Here is an 18,832-nt window from a genome sequence, read left to right as displayed (position 1 = left end):
ATGTTACTTCTATTCCAAACTCCTGACAATGCACAACATAAGTAAGGGAAAGCAGGTTAGGTGAACAGGGCCTTTTAACCTCTTATTGACTCAGGCAACATTATACATAAACTGCACTAAACCAGCATGATCACACAAGAGGTCAGCATGCTGTTTCCAATAGCCTAGGATCGCCCACATTATGCAGACTCACTGACAAGTGCCATATCATATCAGACATTTTTACTTCAGCTCCAGCATGTTTACCTTCCCCTGTGTTGCGATCTTCCGGCATGTTGCATCAGCAGCGAGGGAGACTTTGGTTCGGATACAACAGCGAAACCAGAAAGTAATCTTGTTCCCATAATCAGTGACGAGCGTGATTTAGGGGTTGCATTTTTCCCTCGAACATAACATTTTTACACCACTGTTAGGTCTAGGTTTGGGATTTGGATTGGGGGCAGTTTATAAAACATGCATTCCTCTTCACCGTCAACTCACTTGAACTTGCTTTTGGCGCCCCTCCATGGACACCTGGAAAATGGAGCTAAAACGTGCCCATACGCCCAACAGCACTTACAGCTTTGGCCACTGGGGGCAGTGTTTCACATTTCAGCAAGCATAGATCAATTTTTGCTAAAGGAAACTCTTAAAATCAACCCGTTTACGATTTCACTGAGATATCAGTGTAGCTAAACTGTTAATCATTGTGGGATTTTTTTATTCATACACCTTATGGGCCTCACAAACACACTCATCTAGCTGGGGAAAAGACTATCAAAAAGACCCAATTACAAAAAGATTACTTCCAAAAAAAATGAGGATCTCTTGTGGACTAAAATTATTTCTTATCCCTGAATCCCCCAGACCTGTGACAATGCGGATCATGATATTTCATAGCTTTAGAGTGAATTCTCAATCTATTATAATGTAGATGAGTGGTGCAGTTTAACACCGCAACAAAAGTGGTCTAATAAATGTTAAAGACCTCATGAAGTGTATGCAGTATATTTCTGTTCACAAACTCAAGTCACGTTGGCAGGGCGAGATGAAAAAATCAGTTCTCAATTAAACCGGTTGAGCCAGTGAGCTCACTCAAACAAACAAACAAACAGGAATGTGGACAAGAATATAGATGTTCAGATCAGAGAAAGAGAGAGCGAGAGAAAAGGGGAGAGAGAGCAGTAGAGAAAAATTATGGTATGCCTGTTTGGGGGGGGGGGGGTAAGTAGAACCTTTTATGCCATGAAGCACAAAGCTCTGAGACCCATGAATGAGGGAACATTCCAGATAAACTATAGAGGAGCTATCAATGGAAGGTAAAGATATTGAGCAAGCAGGCAGGCAGACACACACCGTCCAAATTTCATGAGCTCAGGTAACACACACACACACACACACACACACACACACACACACACACACACACACACTAGCTTATGCTGTCGCCTCTCAAACAACCTAATTTGATCGGTTGACATGTTTGTATTTATGCGTGTGAGTGTATGAGCCTGTGTGAATGTGTTAAACGGGCTAAGAGAAGACCTCAGGGCCTTTTCTACTTAACCAAGAAAGCTACCTTCTGTGCCAGCCACATCTATAGACTATATAGAAAATCCTTTCTGATTAAAAGCACCAATCTACTTTATGCCTTGTGGCTGCCCTTCTTAATACTCCTCAATCTAAAACTTGTGTTAGACCGAATTTCAGTCAGCCAGGGCATACCACACCATCCGGCATAACTGCAGCCAATAAATGCCAGTTGATAAGAACTCAACAAAAATGAACTAAAGCTACAACATATTGCCAAACTATAAAAAGGAAAGGGGAGGGGACTCTCTCATGGCGTCTTATTCAAAGAAAGGGTTAGTCCAAACTTTATTGATCTGTTAAGATTTAAAGCCACTCTGACGTCAGAGCCAATCAAAAGTTCTAAGGACCAACCCAGCGGGTGTGTCTTTCATAGCGAAGGCGACAATAGACACCCTTGACGTCTCCTTGGCAACCGATTCGCCCAATGTTACAGTGTGTGCTTATTGCAATGGGAAAAACATGGGAGCTTTTGAGAGTGATACAAGCACACAGTAACGTAAGAGCTGTGCAGTAATCACAGGACAATTCAGAAATATTGGTGAACCTTTCCTCTCTGAACACCTGCACCAGTATGAATGTGGGTGTTTGTTCATAAGACACCACCGTTTCCCCATCGGCTCATGTTTCATTTATATAAATACTTCCTTGAACACACCTGATACAAATCAGTGTCTGGTAGCACTGGCCAATAACAAGGCAAATTCTTTATTCAAGTACACTTAGAGCTTCCTCTTCCATTTGAACAGAATATCTGACAATTCTCAACCTTTCACACAATTTGCATAGAGTTAAAAGCATCTCATAGCACATCTCTAGCTATCATTATATTACAAACTGATACAGCAAAACACATGGCAGCAGAAGATTAATGTTGGACATAAGACATGCCATTGTTAAAGCAATGGTTCACCTAAAACTAAAACTTTTGTCATAATTTACTCACCCTCATGTTGTTGCAAACCTGGATGACTTCCTTCCTTGGAACACAAAGGAAATATAGGCAGAATGTTAGGGACTGCAATGCTTCCCCTAGGATTTTTTTTCAACAGTGGTGTTCTCGTTCACGAGCCTGTAATGCCAGATCCGTATTTGCGTGAGTCGATGGAGGAATAGCTTAAAACGACCTTAGAATCATTATAGAATTTTATTCATGTTTGTCTTGTCATGTGTTTATTTATTGAGGGCTTTAGACATTTGAAGTGCTCTGGGGGGGTGGGGAAGGGGGGGCTAAAACATTAAATATTTACAAAAATCTCACCTAAATCTCCCAGGGGCTACTTTCTCAATTCTTACCTCTAGTTTTATTCAGATAGAATGGAATTTTTCAAGTATATAGCTTAATTATGGCCCTTTTCTTTAAATCACTTGTTTCCCAGCAAGACGTGATTCAATCATGTGCTAACGTACATTTATGTAGTTGTTTTTGTTTTAACTGGTAGTTAAAGGGCAGTTCACCCAAAAATCTCATTTCTGACATCAGCCTGTATGATGTCACTGCATCTCTTTTTTCCCCTCATACAATGAAAGTGAATGGTGATTGAAAGTAACATTCTCCCTAACATCTCCTTTTGTGTTCCATGGAAGAAAGTCAAAGGTTTGCAAGCAAAATCCACTTTAAGGATGCAAGTTAATACTCACCAGTTACATAACAAAAGGCCATTTTTGTTGACAAAATGAATTGAAAGTGTTAACAGGTGAAATCCTGAGAGAGAACCAGGTTTATATAATATAAATATTAAAAAGAGATGTATTTTAGATTTATTATTAATATTGTAATTTTTATATTACTATATTATTATATTTTTACATCATTCAAATTGACTGAGAAAATACCTGTTAAGGTCAGATGGAGCTCCAGAGAGATGGAGATGAGAGGTTTAACATGTGTTTTCTTCTTCTGCAATAGGTTCTCTTCACCCAGAGTAGTTGGTAACATTTTACACAAAGCATTTTTGCCATTTCTGCCTTTCTTGTAAAAGGTTCTGTATGAGTGAACGACATTAAAACGTGGCGATATGAAAGGTGGCAAACATAGATCGCTCCGCATTCACGCGCTTGCCATGTTGGCAGCTTTGCTTTGTTGATTATAAACAGGAGCGATAGTTTTATCGCGAAGCTCGCTTACAGACGTTGTACAACGCCATTCGCATGTCAAATCTTTAGTCAGTAAATATGCAACAAACTTAATTGCGACTTCCTCACTGTGTGTGCTCACATTAAACTCAACATGCATTCAATGAGCTGCTGCATGAGAGATGGAGACAAAGAGGGATGCAGAGCTGATTTATTTGCACAGATTCTGGAATTATAGTTTGATACAAAAGGCAAGATTTCATTTGTTCACCTGAATGGATTGGTTTACCAATTCTCAATTCAATGTTAAAGTGAATAAATTTTTTTTTTTAAAATGGGAATTTCCTGAACTTGGAACATCCAGGAATGATTAAATGTGTGTGCAATACCAAAGCCGAATTTCAGGACCTGACCTGTGTGCACAAACTCTCGTGTTGGACTGCGGGGGTGATATCCAGCTCCTTCGTGACATCACTGGGAGTACAGTGCATGTATGTGTGTGTATATGTGGTGGGACAGGGCTCCAGACAAAAAAATGACTAAGGAGCCATTGGCTCCTAAACTGAAACATTAAGGAGATAAATTGTTTTTGGTCACCAAATTACAGAACTGCTCGATTTAGATTGCTGTTCAGAAACAAGATACAAAGGGGGCCTGGGTAGCTCAGCAAGTAAAGACGATGACTCACAAGTCACAAGTTTGAATCCAGAGCGTGCTGAGTGACTCCAGTCAGGCTTTCTAAGCAACCAATTGACCCGGTTGCTAGGGAGGGTAGAGTCACATTGGGTAACCTTCTTGTGGTTGCTATAATGTAGTTCTTGCTCTTGGTGGGGTGTGTGGTGAGTTGTGTGTGAATGTAGCAGAGAATAGCATGAGCCTCCACACGCGGCAAGTCTCTGTGGTAACGCGCACAACAAGCCACGTGATAAGATGCGCGACTGACTGTCTCAGATGCGGAGGCAACTTATTTTCATCCTCCGCCACCTTACAGTGCACAGGGCATGCCAAATTGAAAAAAAAAAAAAACGAAAAAAAAAAACAAGATAGAAAGCCAAAGCAAAAAAGGAAGACAGCTGATAAACCAATTAATCAGAGGTTTAATAAACAGTATATATAGTTGAGAATCGAAAAAACAAAAAAACAAAACACCATGTTGTCCATTTAAAAAAAAAAACAAATACTGAAAATGAGACTTTCAGTGTGGGTCTAGCCACTTGCGCAGAGCGTGCCCTGTCCTCTGCCTGGCTGGTCTGTGAGGCCGTTACTATGGTAACGGAGTTCACAAGGTGATTGTCTTGCTAAGGCAGGGTGCGTGCAGAACGTTAAATTTCAGCGAACGTGAAACTCTCAAAATGAAAACATGGCAGAACAACGCAATCTGACGGAGTTGTATCCGCCAAAGTAGCCAATTAAATCAGTTATTTATCTAAAATAAAAAAAAAAAGACAGGAGTTGTTGAAGACGGGGATCCAGAAAGCAAAACGTGCAGAAAAAGTGCCAGCAAAAGCAGTGAAAACATCTAATATGTTCAAGCACCTGAGGGAGCACCATTAGAGATTCATGCCCAGATGAAGGTAATAATTTTACAAACACAACAAATATTATATGTAGTGTACTACTTAGCTTTTGGCAAAGTCAAACACAGAATTGAAACTGTAAATCCGAAGAGTTGTATATTTTATTCATTTTTAATTTATATTTAATTTTATTTTTATTTAAAGGGTATACATAGGTTTTTGTTGAAAAGGTACAGTATGCTTTTGTGTCAGAGGGTAGATAGAGGAAAAAAAAAAAAAAGTATTTTACCTACTTGTTTTCAACTTATATATGTTAACTGCATGTCCTAACGAATGCTGCAATAAAACTTGTGATATGTTTGTGGAGGGTCTCGATTGTCTTAAGTGTCAAAAACTTGAATATATATATATATTTAAATATATTAAATATATTTAATATAGTTAAAATATATTTATAATTTTTTATTTATTATTGTTTTACAGTATTGCCTTAATCTTTCACCACTGTGATTAGATGGCCCAGACACAGAGACTAAAAGAGTGCAAATTGAATGAAATCCCACATGCAGTTTATTGTGCTACTTCAATCCCAATCTATAATTACCTTAAAAGAAGAAAAAAACTGGTATGAATCATGTGACTTAATTATAAAGAAGCTCGAAATACACATGGGACTCTTGTTTTGGAATGTCTAAACTTTACTGACAGCTGATTCACTGAGAAAATGAATCTGATTCAAACTGCTAACCTGAGCTCATGAGTTCAAACGCTCAGCTCTTTTTGGGCGATTCATGAAAAGACTCGCTCACGATGGGCTTTTTGTTGCAAGTGGTGCACTTCAGAAACTGAATGGGTGAAAATTGTCACGAGACACTGGTTGTGCGCATTCTAAAAATGTATTCAATAACTCACAAGACGATATCTGACTAAACCGCATATGAATGCACACAACCAGACTGTCGCCAATGGCAACTAGATTTTAAATTATTGTCACAATCAATTATTTTTGGTCGCATTTGCGACCATTTTAGTCGCAGACTGGAGCCTTGTGGGGTCCCTTTCGTTTCATACCAGTCCCATTCAACTGTGCACAGTTTGAAAAGTTTGCAGCTGACAAGGGCTAGCAAGTGTTCTGTTGTGTAAAAAATATTATTGAACCATGTGAAATCTCTGCAGCGGCACTCATAATTTAGCAGCGGTGGTGCGCTGCTGCTAAATGCTTTTCTAACATGGTAAATGCATCCCATGATAATACATTGAACATACATTTCTAAGAACAAAACAAATATCTGCTTTAAGTAAAGTTAGTTAAGATCTGATATGGTTTTAATGTCCTTTCTTTTTTTCAAAAGTGCATAAAACATTATTTTTTTTTTTTTAAATCATATGTAGCATTCTCAGCCTCTTTAGTCATCAGATTTAACAAAGGCACAATTTTACCAGTCTATCCTCAGCTCCAAATCTACACTGAATGCAAAAGGTATGCCTGCCTGCCTCCCCACACACACACACACACACACACACACACACACACACACAGAAAGAAGGGCTTCTGACTGAAACATCACCACATAAAGAGCTAAATATTCCTCCAAATAACAAGGCAGTGATTACCCATTAATGCCAGTGATCTACGGTCCAATGATACAGACTTTAAAACAGTTGATGTTATGTAACAGAAGCAATGCCTTTTAAAGAGTTTGTTTTATGAATGCATTTAAAAACTGTTGGTTTATTTTGGGTGAGATTTATTGCATCTGTTTGTATATCCATCCAAGCGCGCCTAGGCCAACATGTAAGCCATGTGAGCCATGTGTGATTGAGTGTGTCCCTACATAAGAGTGCTTGACTTACTTGAGGAGGTTCTCTGCTCCAGCTCTCATCCTCATCTGCTTGATGATTTGATGGTTGAGAAGTGCCCTTTTATTCTGCAGCTTACTGCGACCCGTCTGAGCAAATGGATTACATCCCTGACAGAGAAACAGAGAGAGAAAGAGATTTTGTTGAGGCATAGGTTCTTTATTAAGGCCTTAGATGTGTTTAATGTGTTTTAAAATGGATGCTGTGATCACATTGTGTCCATGTACACCATTGATAAACACACAAGAACATGCTAAATGACACAAAGCTTCTTATGTCACCAAAAAAGGCATCCAACGAGAAATCAATTACTCACCCAGACACACCTAAATAGAAAGTATCTGTCATAAATCTGATATCTGACAGGGGCGTGGCGATGCAGGCTACCGAGTAACGGTGTTTGGACGAAGGTGCCGGCTTAATTTATTAAATTTTAACAGCCCATATTTCACTAGATGCAAGTTATTGTTTCATGTCACTGGAACACTTTTGGGGATCGTCTTTAGTGAGAATGCCAGCAAAAAGCACAAAAAAAAAAAAAAAAGAGAAAAAAGATGGCACGGCTCCTCATGATGAAGAAAGGAGGGCTGATCAAGCTGGCTTAGCATTGCAAGTTAACACTGAGTTAAGTCCTGAAACTAGTAACATTGTGGAATCTATGATGGATAAAATCCCTAGAATGACTGTCTCTAAATTAGAGCTGATCTTAGAGAAAATACACAATGTTTCAAAAGAAGTGCAACGTATTAATAACCGCATGGAGGAAGCAGAGCGACAAATCTTAGATCTTGAAAACACGGCTACCAGGTCAGATAGTCGAGATTTGCAGCTGGAAAAGATGATCGCTTCCGTAACAGAGTGATTGGACGATTAGGAAAACAGGGGATGTCATCATAATTTGAGGATCATCGGTCTTCCAGAGAAGACAGAGGGACTAGCTGTCGTTAACTTTATGGAAAGATTGATGCCTGAAATTCTCCGCCTGGAGATGAAAAACGGATGAGTGAAGCTAGAACGAGTACACAGGATTGGTGCCCCCAGGGCCAGAGGTATACCTGTCCTATGATTGTGTGACTTCACAATTTCACGGATCGACAGCAGGTGATGGATGCAGTGAGGCAGCTAAAGGATGTGCGTTTTGAGGGGAAGAGAATAAATTTTTTTCAGGACTTCTCTGCGGAGACAAGAGACATGTGGGTTTGACGAGGCTAGGAAAAAGCTCCAGAACATGAGATTTCATTACGCCTTTATCTACCCTGCTACTTTGAGGATAACAGCTGATAACTCAATCAAGGTATTTAACAGCCCAGATAAAGCAATGGCATTTATTTACACTCTCTGCATGGCCTGATTATTGGTACAGGCGATGCATGTCTGCTTGATTGCTGGATCCATTGGATTTGTCTTTTTCCTGGAGGCTGTCTGTCTGAATATTTATATTGCCTCCTGAATGACGCTGTAATGATGGGTTGTTTGGATTCATTTGAACATTGGAGCTGGAACAACGTACCTGCATACGCAGTCACGTTTATGGTCTTTTGTCACCTCTGATGGTTAACCCCCCTTTTTCTTTTTCTCTTTATTTTTGTTTTGATCCAATTATGCAGGTGTTGTTTTTTTGTTATGTGTGCTTGTGTTGGGATGTTTACAGTTTTGTATATAGTTATGTTCAGATGGAGACCACAGGAGTTTATACTAAGGTGTTGAGTATGAGGTATGAGTATTTCAAATGTCAGCGAGAACGGTTTCTACAGCAATGGATCAATCAACTTTAAAAATTTGTGGAATATACGGGCCATGCGTACTCCACTCAAGAGGAAAAAAATTATTTCCTTAATGAAAAAGAAAAAGGATACGTTTTGATAAAAGGTTTACTTTTTGGGGACTATATTTCATTCATATGTATATGCCTCCAAACCATCCTCCCTACCAGCACTTGTGCAACTGGCTGAGCTTGCTTGTATGCAATCTGTAGTGGGAGGGGATTTAAACTGCCTAATGGACACGCTTTTTGATAAATTCCCAGCAGGCAGTTCTTCCCCATCCAGGCAAGCTAGTTTGGTTGAGGAAACTTGTGCTGACCTGGTATATATATTGATGTTTGGCGAGTGCTGAATGCTGGTAGTAAGGGCTTCACATATTTTTCAGGGGTCCATAAGAGTAGTTCAATGATTGAGCTTTATTATCTTCGGTTTTTCATGTGAGATTGGTAATATCGCCATCTCCGACCATGCACCGTTGTTTATGGAACATTTGCATGGTGAAAAATCACCTCAATCTGCTCGATGGAGATTTCATCCTCACTTATTGAAAGACCCTAATTTTATTTCATATTTTGATTTGGAATTTACTTTTAATTTTATACAGCTAATCATACATCAGAGATTTCTACCGCAATGCTTTGGGAGGCTTGTAAAGTTTTTGCTCTGGGACTTATTATTGCATATGAAAGCAAGAACAAATGTGATCGCTTAGAAAAGCTGCAAGCAATGAAATCACAGTTGGCAGAGGCTGAGTATATACGAAACCCATCTAATACCAAGCTAAATAAAACTTTGGCTGCAAGAGCCTCACTTAATTCCTTTCTTACACAGAAGGCGAGTGAGAGTATTTGGTTTGCAAATAAAATTCTATAACTTTAGCAACAAGCCAAGTAAATAGTTGGCCTCCTTTGTGAAAAAGAGGGCTGACTCCCCATAATATTTAATATAATAAAGAATATGAAAAGTTTTGATAGCAAGAGTATCAATGTTGTATTTAAAGAGTTCTATGCTGACGTATACACTAGCGGAAAAAGTAGTGAAAAGGGCTAAGCTGATTTTTTATTTTTTTTTTATTTACCAAAAATCACTGATGAACAAAGAAAAGAGCTAAATAGGCCTTTATGTAAACAGGAACTTATAGAGGCTTTACAATTCACACATTCAGGGAGCGCGCCGGGACCTTATGGGCTCAGTATAGAGTTCTATAAAGAATTTCAATCTTTGGTGATGGAACCATTGCTCCAGATGTTCAGTGTTTCTTTTAAATCGAACTCTCTTGCCAGATCTCTTACAGATGCCAATATAAGTCTTATACTTAAAAAATGGAAGCCAGAGGATGAGTGCTCTTCATACAAGCCTATCAGCCTTCTGAATATTAATTTTAAATGGCTGTCTAAAGTTTAAATTTGAGAAGGTACTGCCAACCCAAGCATCATAAAAGTTGACCAAACTGGGTTCATTCACAGACACTATTTTTATATATTTATTTTTATTGTATGTGTATTCTATATTGTGTGTATTGTATATTATTATTGTGTGGTTTAATTATGTGTACATTTGATAAATAAATTGTAAATGTGTAAATATTTTGTTTATTGTAAATTGGTATACGTCCCGTCACAGTCATGACTGCTATGCTGCTCGGAACTGCACACAAGTCTATCACCCACTGTTGCACTTGTGTATATGGTCATGTGACAATAAAGTGATTTGATTTGATTCTAAGGGGGGCCTGGGTAGCTAAGCAAGTAAAGATGCTGACTACCACACCTGGAGTCTCAAGTTCAAATCCAGGGCATGCTGAGTGACTCCACTCAGCCTTCCCAAACAACCAATTGGCCTGGTTGCAAGGGTGAGTAGTCACGTTGGGTTAACCACCTCGTGGTCACTATAATGTGGTTCTCACTCTAAGTGGGGCACGTGGTGATTTGTGCGTGGATGCTTCCGCGGTAACACGCTCAACAAGCAACATGATAAAATGAACAGATTGACGGCCTCAGACGCAGAGGCAACTGAGATTCATCCTTCGCCACCCAGATTGAGGCAAGTCACTACACCACCATGAGAACATAAGAGCATTGGGAATAACAAATTCGGGAGAAAATGGGAGGAAAAAAAACAAACCGATGATATTCTATTGATAATGGAAGATTACTTTTAATATTATTCAATTATTGCAATATCAAAATCTCAACAGTTTGGTCATTTCTCTGGACACTGAATAAACATTCAACTGGGTTGCATGGGATTTTTTTAATATATACTGAGTGGATTTGGGGTGGGGGACCTTGTTACACAATGGGTTAAGATAATGTATGTTAATTCTTTGGCAGCAGTCATTACAAATTGTAGATGTTCTGAGAGTTTTAATCTAGGAAGGGTATGGTAATTGAACCTGAAGATGTAATTTGCATATATTCGGTATCTCAGTTAATGGTAAACAACATAAAATCGCTTTGTATGGAGATGATTTTCTTTTTTTATTACTCAACCAGAAGAGTCTATTCAGGTGATTATGGAGGTTAGTGAAGAGTGAAGTGAGTTTTCGGGATACAAAATTAATTTTTCTAAATCGGAGGCTATGTCCTTGGGGAAGCAAAGGTAGTTTTGAGATTAAATTGAAATTGAAGACAGAAAATTATAACTACTGAAAATGCATAATTTGTATCTGTGAGACTTTATGCAGTTCTTTTAATCAAGTCATTATCTGTGTAAATTTATTTGTTGATTATAGTATCGATTCCAAGCTACCAGGGCTGGTATTGTACGAAGCCTACATTTTGGTATTGGATCAACCCTATTCCAGAATGGCTAAAATCACTTACAGCACCTTTAAGTTACACTGTATCAGGATTTATATATTTATAATATGAGCATTCTATGAAGAGTCATTGATTAACATGAAACAGTGTGTTCCGATCTAAATAAGATTCCACAAACTTCTGCAACAGAAAGATTTCAGAAGCTTCCCATTCTAAACTTGTGCAATAGGAGATGTCAAAGGAACCCAGAGTAACCTCTGAACATTCTAGAACACTGACCAGGGTAATGTTTAGCCAAGCAAAAGAAAATAGCTGCTGTCAAAACTGAATTCTACAGTCACAATTACACAGCAATTACCCCTGTACTGACACTGCAGACAGAGCAGTAACAAGGTCCTAATCAAACCAGGACACAAATGAGAAAGAAAATAGGGGCTTCGACCAAGTTGTGGAACCGTTCAGAAACATCCTGCCATTTTTTAGAAAGGAGGTTCAATCCAGGCTATGGTTTAATCATTATGCATCTGTTATATATAGCAGAAATCAGCTGAAATGTAAGCTGACAATAACATGCCAAAGGATGTCCTCTAAATGTCTCTGTGACTAACCTCATTGTGAGTTGGGGTAACAAAGTTGAGTTTTCAGTACACACTTAAAAAGTGCATTTTAGAGTTATGCAATTGTTCTATTGTGTATGTCATTGTGATGAATGTTATTGTTGCAGATGCAGATTAATACACAATATTTCTCTCACTCATTCACTGTTGGTTGCTGTTTGATCACTTTACTGCTGTCTGGGTTATGCTTCTGCGAGATGTTCAGAAGCCATGTAAAACTAATCTTACAGATCTGAACAGCTTCTCCTGCCTGTAATGGGACATGAGATGGGAGCATCTGTGTTTCATTAATGTTTGTGGTTTGGCTTTTTACCCTCACTGGGCAGATGCAACGTTACTAGCGGAAAACTGGAAAAACATGCTGAATCTGCAATTCGGTTTCTCCGAGCAGGCTAAGCTCATGCAGAACCAAATCCACATCACCACGCTGAACCAGCCCCCACTTTGTAACAGGACTGAAACCTTCGAGCTGTAGACGGTGACCACATTCATTTTCAAAGTATTAATGTAACAAATTAAAATTAAACTAAAATGTACTAAAAAAAAAAAAAAATCATCAGCAGAAATCCTTTCAAACTCCTTTCCTTTAAAGGTTTGCCATGTGTGCCTACATAATCTCAGAGTTACCCAGAAAAAGCTCCCTGGAAGAGAAACTACAAATACTGCCAACAACAGACTGTGCTGGTCTGGTTGGACTCTACAGCCAATCACTTCAATACAAACAGAAAGCCCCAAACAATAAAACCCAAAAGATACTCCTTACACTAAAAGAAGTGAGCTGAACAAGGACTATGGGCCTCTTCAGCACACTTGCAAAAGAAAAAAAAAAAATCAGATTCCTGACAAATACCAGAAACCTGGTTTAGGTTCCCTTTTCCAATAACAACATACATTACATACTTATTAGTGACATGTTGATGGGCTTTCTGACCAAGAAATATGTAAATACACTAAGATACACATTTAATATGTATGAAGCGAGACATTCAATAGACCTGCCTGTAGTGCGTAACTTAACAATTATTTTTTTTATTGCCATTTTCACTAGGATCACAAAATCTGAATTTAAAAGTAAGTTCTGTCAATGACAGCCATAAGATGAGGGTACAAATCCGTTGTCATTTTACCATGGTTACCATATATCCAATACTATTAATGTTACCACTGTACCATAACAAATTGACATGTGATATCCTCAAAAGTGTGGAAAAAGCTTTCATAAGCACATTTTTCTTCTAATGACAGTGGTGGCTTATATCACCTTACAGTTTTACAGTAATGACTGTAGTAACTACTTTGGCGAAAACTATGATTACCATCGTAATGGTTTGTAAGAGATGTTAACATAAATATTCAATATTAAGCAAGTCTAAGTTATGTTGTATAATACAAAGCACTGAACTGTGCCATCTTGAATGGGAAAGCATCTGATGTAAAGAGTGAATTCGCTTGGCATTTCTTATGGGCAGTGAACATAGCTCGCCAGCCAGCGTCCACACTCCATGCCCTGCAGATGTGTCCTAATCTCGAACAGACCCACTTATAAACATATTAGAAAGGAGTACAGCTGAGTGCTCCTTAAATTGTTGTCCACGCAGACTTCTGAAGTTTTAGAACTTGTTAAAGAACATACAAATAAGCGACATATGTTTTTAAAGACTAACTTCAAAACGGCACACTGCGCGTGGCGATCATCTACGCCGCCAGTAATTTTAAGTCTTGATTAACGTTAACGGCAGATACTGAAACTTCGAGGGAAAATACTGAAAAGTATCTCTTACCTTTTTGAAGTAGCCATTCTCCACCGGTCGGTCGGTCGGGCAACCGTCGGGAATAAGATTTTCCGTCATTTCTGAATTCTCAACTGTCAGCAGATTGCCTCGATGAAATTCAGAAAATAGAAGTCGTGAGATCTCCTTGTAGCTCAACAATTATGCGTGTGTCCCAAGCAGTCAGATGTTTGATAATGTTCACAGATGTTGAAACTCTCACAATTACCTTCGTGACTGCGAATCCTCCCCCGAGTCCCCGCCCCGGAAGCGTGATGTCACCTCACGTCAGCTTGTACTCAGTCAGTAATTACCTGAGATGCCACGCCCCTGATATGACCTGCTTTATAAAAAACTAAGCCTCAACGTTATATGTTTAGTTCTGACTATGTAACTAGGCTTGTAGTATTCTTATTAACATGCTCTAACATGCTTAACTTCTCATGGTGACTGTGTCAAAGCTTCGAGTTTCCATTTTGCTAGCTATCTATCTATCTATCTATCTATCTATCTATCTATCTATCTATCTATCTATCTATCTATCTATCTATCTGTCTGTCTGTCTGTCTGTCTGTCTGTCTGTCTGTCTGTCTGTACATTGGTCATTGACCTTACACATCAAAAGGTTATTCAGAAAATACTTTTAAAAAAATTATACAAAGGATGCTCAAAATGTATGATGAAAATATAGTCAATTTCTGAATTATTATTAATTTTGAAACAGCCTATTGTTTGTGGTGCTTAAGGTCAAGAATCTCTATGAGGTGTAACTTTTTTTTTGAGTGAATATAAAGGCATCATCAGAGTTAAGCCTTTTCTGCGCCTGCTCAAAATTCTGTGTAAAGGCACAGAAGCCAGACTATGCTGTCTGCTTTGACCCACCCTATAGCCCCTACTAATATCAAAGGCAGTTCTGATGCTGCTTTTTTTCAGTGTGAATGAAATGCAGCTTCAGAGCAGCTTTAAACTTTGTTGTTGTCACGATAGAACATACATTTCATTTAATATATGTATATAGTTGAAGTCAGAAGTTTACATACATCTTAGCCAAATACATTTAAACTCAGTTTATCGCAATTCCTGACATTTAATCGTAGAAAATCTACGAAATCTACGAATCTGTCTTTGGTCAGTTAGGATCACTACTTTATTTTAAGAATGTGAAATGTCAGAATAATAGTTGAGAGAATTATTTATTTCAGCTTTTATTACTTTCATCACATTCCCAGTGGGTCAGTAGTTTATATACACTTTGTTAGTATTTGGTAGCGTGACCTTTAAAATGTTTAAGTTGGGTTAAACATTTTGGGTAGCCTTATCCAAGCTTCTCACAATAAGTTGCTGGAATTTTGGCCCATTCCTCCAGACAGAACTGGTGTGACTGAGACAGGTTTTTACATACAAACAAATATTATTCTGTAACATATGAAAAATGTTTGACCACCAAAATAAACTCAACAACATGCAGGTGGCCAAAAATTAAATTAATTAAGCTTAATCCAAAAAAGGCAGGTTTTGTTTAGGTCAAATTGAGTAACCCTAAGAAAACCTCTTTATATTCATGACTAAAAATAATATAATTTTATATATATATATATATATATATATATATATATATATATATATATATATATATATATATATATATATATATATATATATATATATATATAAATTATTAAGTTGTATACATTAATGTGTATTCGATGTGCAAGGAAAGTACTTTTTAAAATTAAATCTTTATTTTTTGTAGAAAATGGAACAAATGTTTTGCGAAAATGTATGCAATTAACATTAATAAAACAATTATATTTCTAAAAACTTGGCACAGATGTTTAGATGTTTTAATTCTAATACCAACAATTTAACATCCTCAAGGACAACTCAATCAGCTGTCACTTAGCAACCACAGATCAAACATGCCCTTAAATATAAACAGAAAATAGCACTGATAAATCAAATAAGCCTGTAGACTTTGACTTTGAATAGCTGAGCTAAGTTGAGTAGAAATGAATTAATCAGAACAGCATTTATAATGAAACGCTTATATTTAACTGGCATTAGGTCAAAATGCTAGCGACAGTAGCTGGTAGCTAGAATTAAGGCGCCCTCTAGTGTACTAGATTCTACATGTTGAAAATCACTTCAACGTTTGGGCACAAACTCATTCCTGCCAGTCGATCAGATGTTTGTAAATGTTTCAGTGTGGCAGACACATATGCACAAATGGAAAAAAAGCACACACACACACACACACACACACACACACACACACACACATACGCATGCACACACGTATTGTAAAAATACATGCAATGGGGACATTTTTGTGACATGCTTAAAGAGTTTTGAGGAAATGAGGTCTGGAGTCCGTTTCTCTTCAGTCTGAGATTATTAATTTTCTAGGCTTTGTTCAGCTGTTATAAATCAGTCTGTGCTTTTCTGTCTGATCCCACAGACACTTATTAATATCTCAAAGACTGGGGGAATATTTTTTTACTTACCTTGTCAGCCTGGAGAAGGAAGAAAATCCTTCATAACATGTACCGAAACACAAGCACACACACACACACACACACACACACACACACACACACACACACACACACACACACACACACCTACACACCTACACACACATTGGTGCAGCTATCCTAATGAGGATTCTCCATAGACATAATGATCTTTATACAGTACGAACTATAGATTCTACCCCTAAACCTAACCCTCACTTTCTGCATTTTTACAACAACAAAAAAATTAAACATCGTTTAGTATGTTTTTTAAGTTATCTGAATTACAGGGACACTAGAAATGTCCTCATAAACCACATTTATAGCATAATACCTTGTAAAAAAGCAGTTCACAAAAAAATTCTTCGTAAAATGACCTCACACCATAGACTTTCAATATGACCAACAACTCCCTACCGTCTCCTCCACTTCTCAGGAACTGAAATGTTATATCTACCTGGATATGCATTTGCTTTAAATCTTTATTTGCTGTTGGTTGTTTCAGTCAGGTGATGTATTTTACTTCAGAGTCAGTGAGTGTGTGATGCGTGTGTCTATGTATGTCAGAATGTGTTTCGCTTATCACATGGCACTTTTCACAAGGTCTTACTGACTGCTAAAAATCAGATGTTCTGTGTTCTTGTCATAAGTGCAAATAGTGGAGAATCCACACCACTAGATGGAGCCACAAGTGTAAAATAGACTCAAAAAGAATCATTGAGAAATCAGCACTCAATAATCCAAGAATTCAAGTTAAAATAAGAGAAACAAGGCTTTATAGTCAAATGAAATCTTAAGTTATGTTAAATACAAAGCCATGAAGAAGCAAATATGACAATTTTTTTTAACACAAAAATAAGCCATCACAAAGAGTGAGAGTGATTATCTGTCAACGTATTGTAAAGGAGGAGTTCCTTTTCTGAGCCTGAATGACTTTTTCAACAACAGGTTTCCGCTCATTTCTCTCCTCTATTCGGCTGGGCACAAAGCTGTTTGTGATGCAGTGCTTCTCGCTGCTTTGAATGGAATGAGAGTGAGAAATGGCATGTTAATCTGACCTCAGATCAGTGGAAACAGAAATACGCTCATGACTGGTGCAGAGTTTAGTTGCTATGCAGCCACAGGCCTCACCCCAAACACTTTAGTTGCTTTCTGGACAAATTATATTATGTGATCTATAATGGCAGACCATTCAGGGCGGTGACGGTGAGGTGATCGCAGTGAAATTTCATGGATTCGTTTTTAGTGTTTTATAAAGAGAATGTTGTGTTTGTGTGTGTTTTTGTAAGAAAAGTAGTGGTGGTTTATAAGGGTGTTGGCAGAGAAGGTTGATTGTATAATTAATGTGTGTTTGCATTTATGCTATGCATATGGCTGTGAACATGTATGGGTTAGAGTGTTTGTGCATGGAAGTCCACAACAGATACATTGAACATTACACAATGTGATTGATGGCAGAATCCATTGGTCCACCAGTCTCCCAAACATAGATGCATTTTGTACTGGCAATGTAGATTATTAGAGTTCACTAAGTGTATTACCAGTCCAGCCCTGAGTGTGGATGAAAATACCAAGAGGGGGAAAATGCATTCCACTCTGGAGATACAACAAGTTTAGATGCTTGAATTTTTTTTCCATGAAGGTGGAATAAAGATTTCCACAAAGTGTGTCTAAATTGTTGTTGCTCTGCTGGCCATATTTGAGGTCTCACTATATATATATATATTTTTATAAATCTATCCTATAGAGTCTTAAAATGTACAGGGTTGGGGAGTAACGGAATATGTAACGGGATTACGTATTTAAAATACAAAATATATGTATTCCACTACAGTTACAATGTAAGTAATTAATAATTAGAATACAGTTACATTCAAAAAGTATTTTGATTACTGAAGAGATTACTTTGCATTTTATTATCATTTGTTTCATTTAATATTTGGTCCTTTCAGATTAAAAACATTTATAATATAAATGATGTGATCCATAGTGTATTTGAACAGCAGTGAAACACTTTCTTCTGATGTGTTACATTCATACGAGCAGACAGAAAAGTAAGTTTGAACTAAGTTTGGAGCAGAAGAAATATAAATAATCCTTGTGTAAATTGTTATCTTTACGCTAAGCTTAAATGCCATTTCTAATTTTACATGCACATGTTACCAGACACGATCATATAAAATTCACGTTGGATCATAATTCATTTTTTCTAGTAAGTCCTTTGATATCAGGGCAAAAATCATATACTGATTATAATTTTTGTATTGTTTTCCTGTAAAAATATCTAAAAATCCTTATATATTTTGTTTTAGAAACAACACTGCATAACATATTTGGTTTTTCAGAGAATGTATTTTTAACATGTGTATTTTGTCTTACTGTACTG

At 37.6% G+C, this 18,832-nt stretch overlaps 1 protein-coding gene across 2 annotated transcripts in view; it reads right to left on the bottom strand.

The window, feature by feature from the left end:
- LOC127618845 (rhophilin-2-like) overlaps window positions 1-14,148 on the bottom strand; it is a 39,622-nt gene extending 25,474 nt beyond the window's left edge. For both annotated transcript variants that reach the window (XM_052091869.1, XM_052092586.1), the window contains exons 1-2: window positions 13,946-14,148; window positions 7,017-7,132 (exon numbers count right to left, since the gene is read on the bottom strand). In XM_052091869.1, the coding sequence (XP_051947829.1) occupies window positions 7,017-7,132; window positions 13,946-14,014 (185 nt within the window). In that variant the 5' untranslated portion in view covers window positions 14,015-14,148. The remainder of the gene's footprint in view (window positions 1-7,016; window positions 7,133-13,945) is intronic.
- Between the last annotated feature and the right edge of the window lie 4,684 nt (window positions 14,149-18,832).

This window comes from Xyrauchen texanus, chromosome 1, assembly GCF_025860055.1.
Source record: "Xyrauchen texanus isolate HMW12.3.18 chromosome 1, RBS_HiC_50CHRs, whole genome shotgun sequence".
In the NCBI taxonomy this organism is placed as follows: Eukaryota; Metazoa; Chordata; class Actinopteri; order Cypriniformes; family Catostomidae; genus Xyrauchen; species Xyrauchen texanus.
This window is presented reverse-complemented; position numbering and strand designations above follow the sequence as displayed.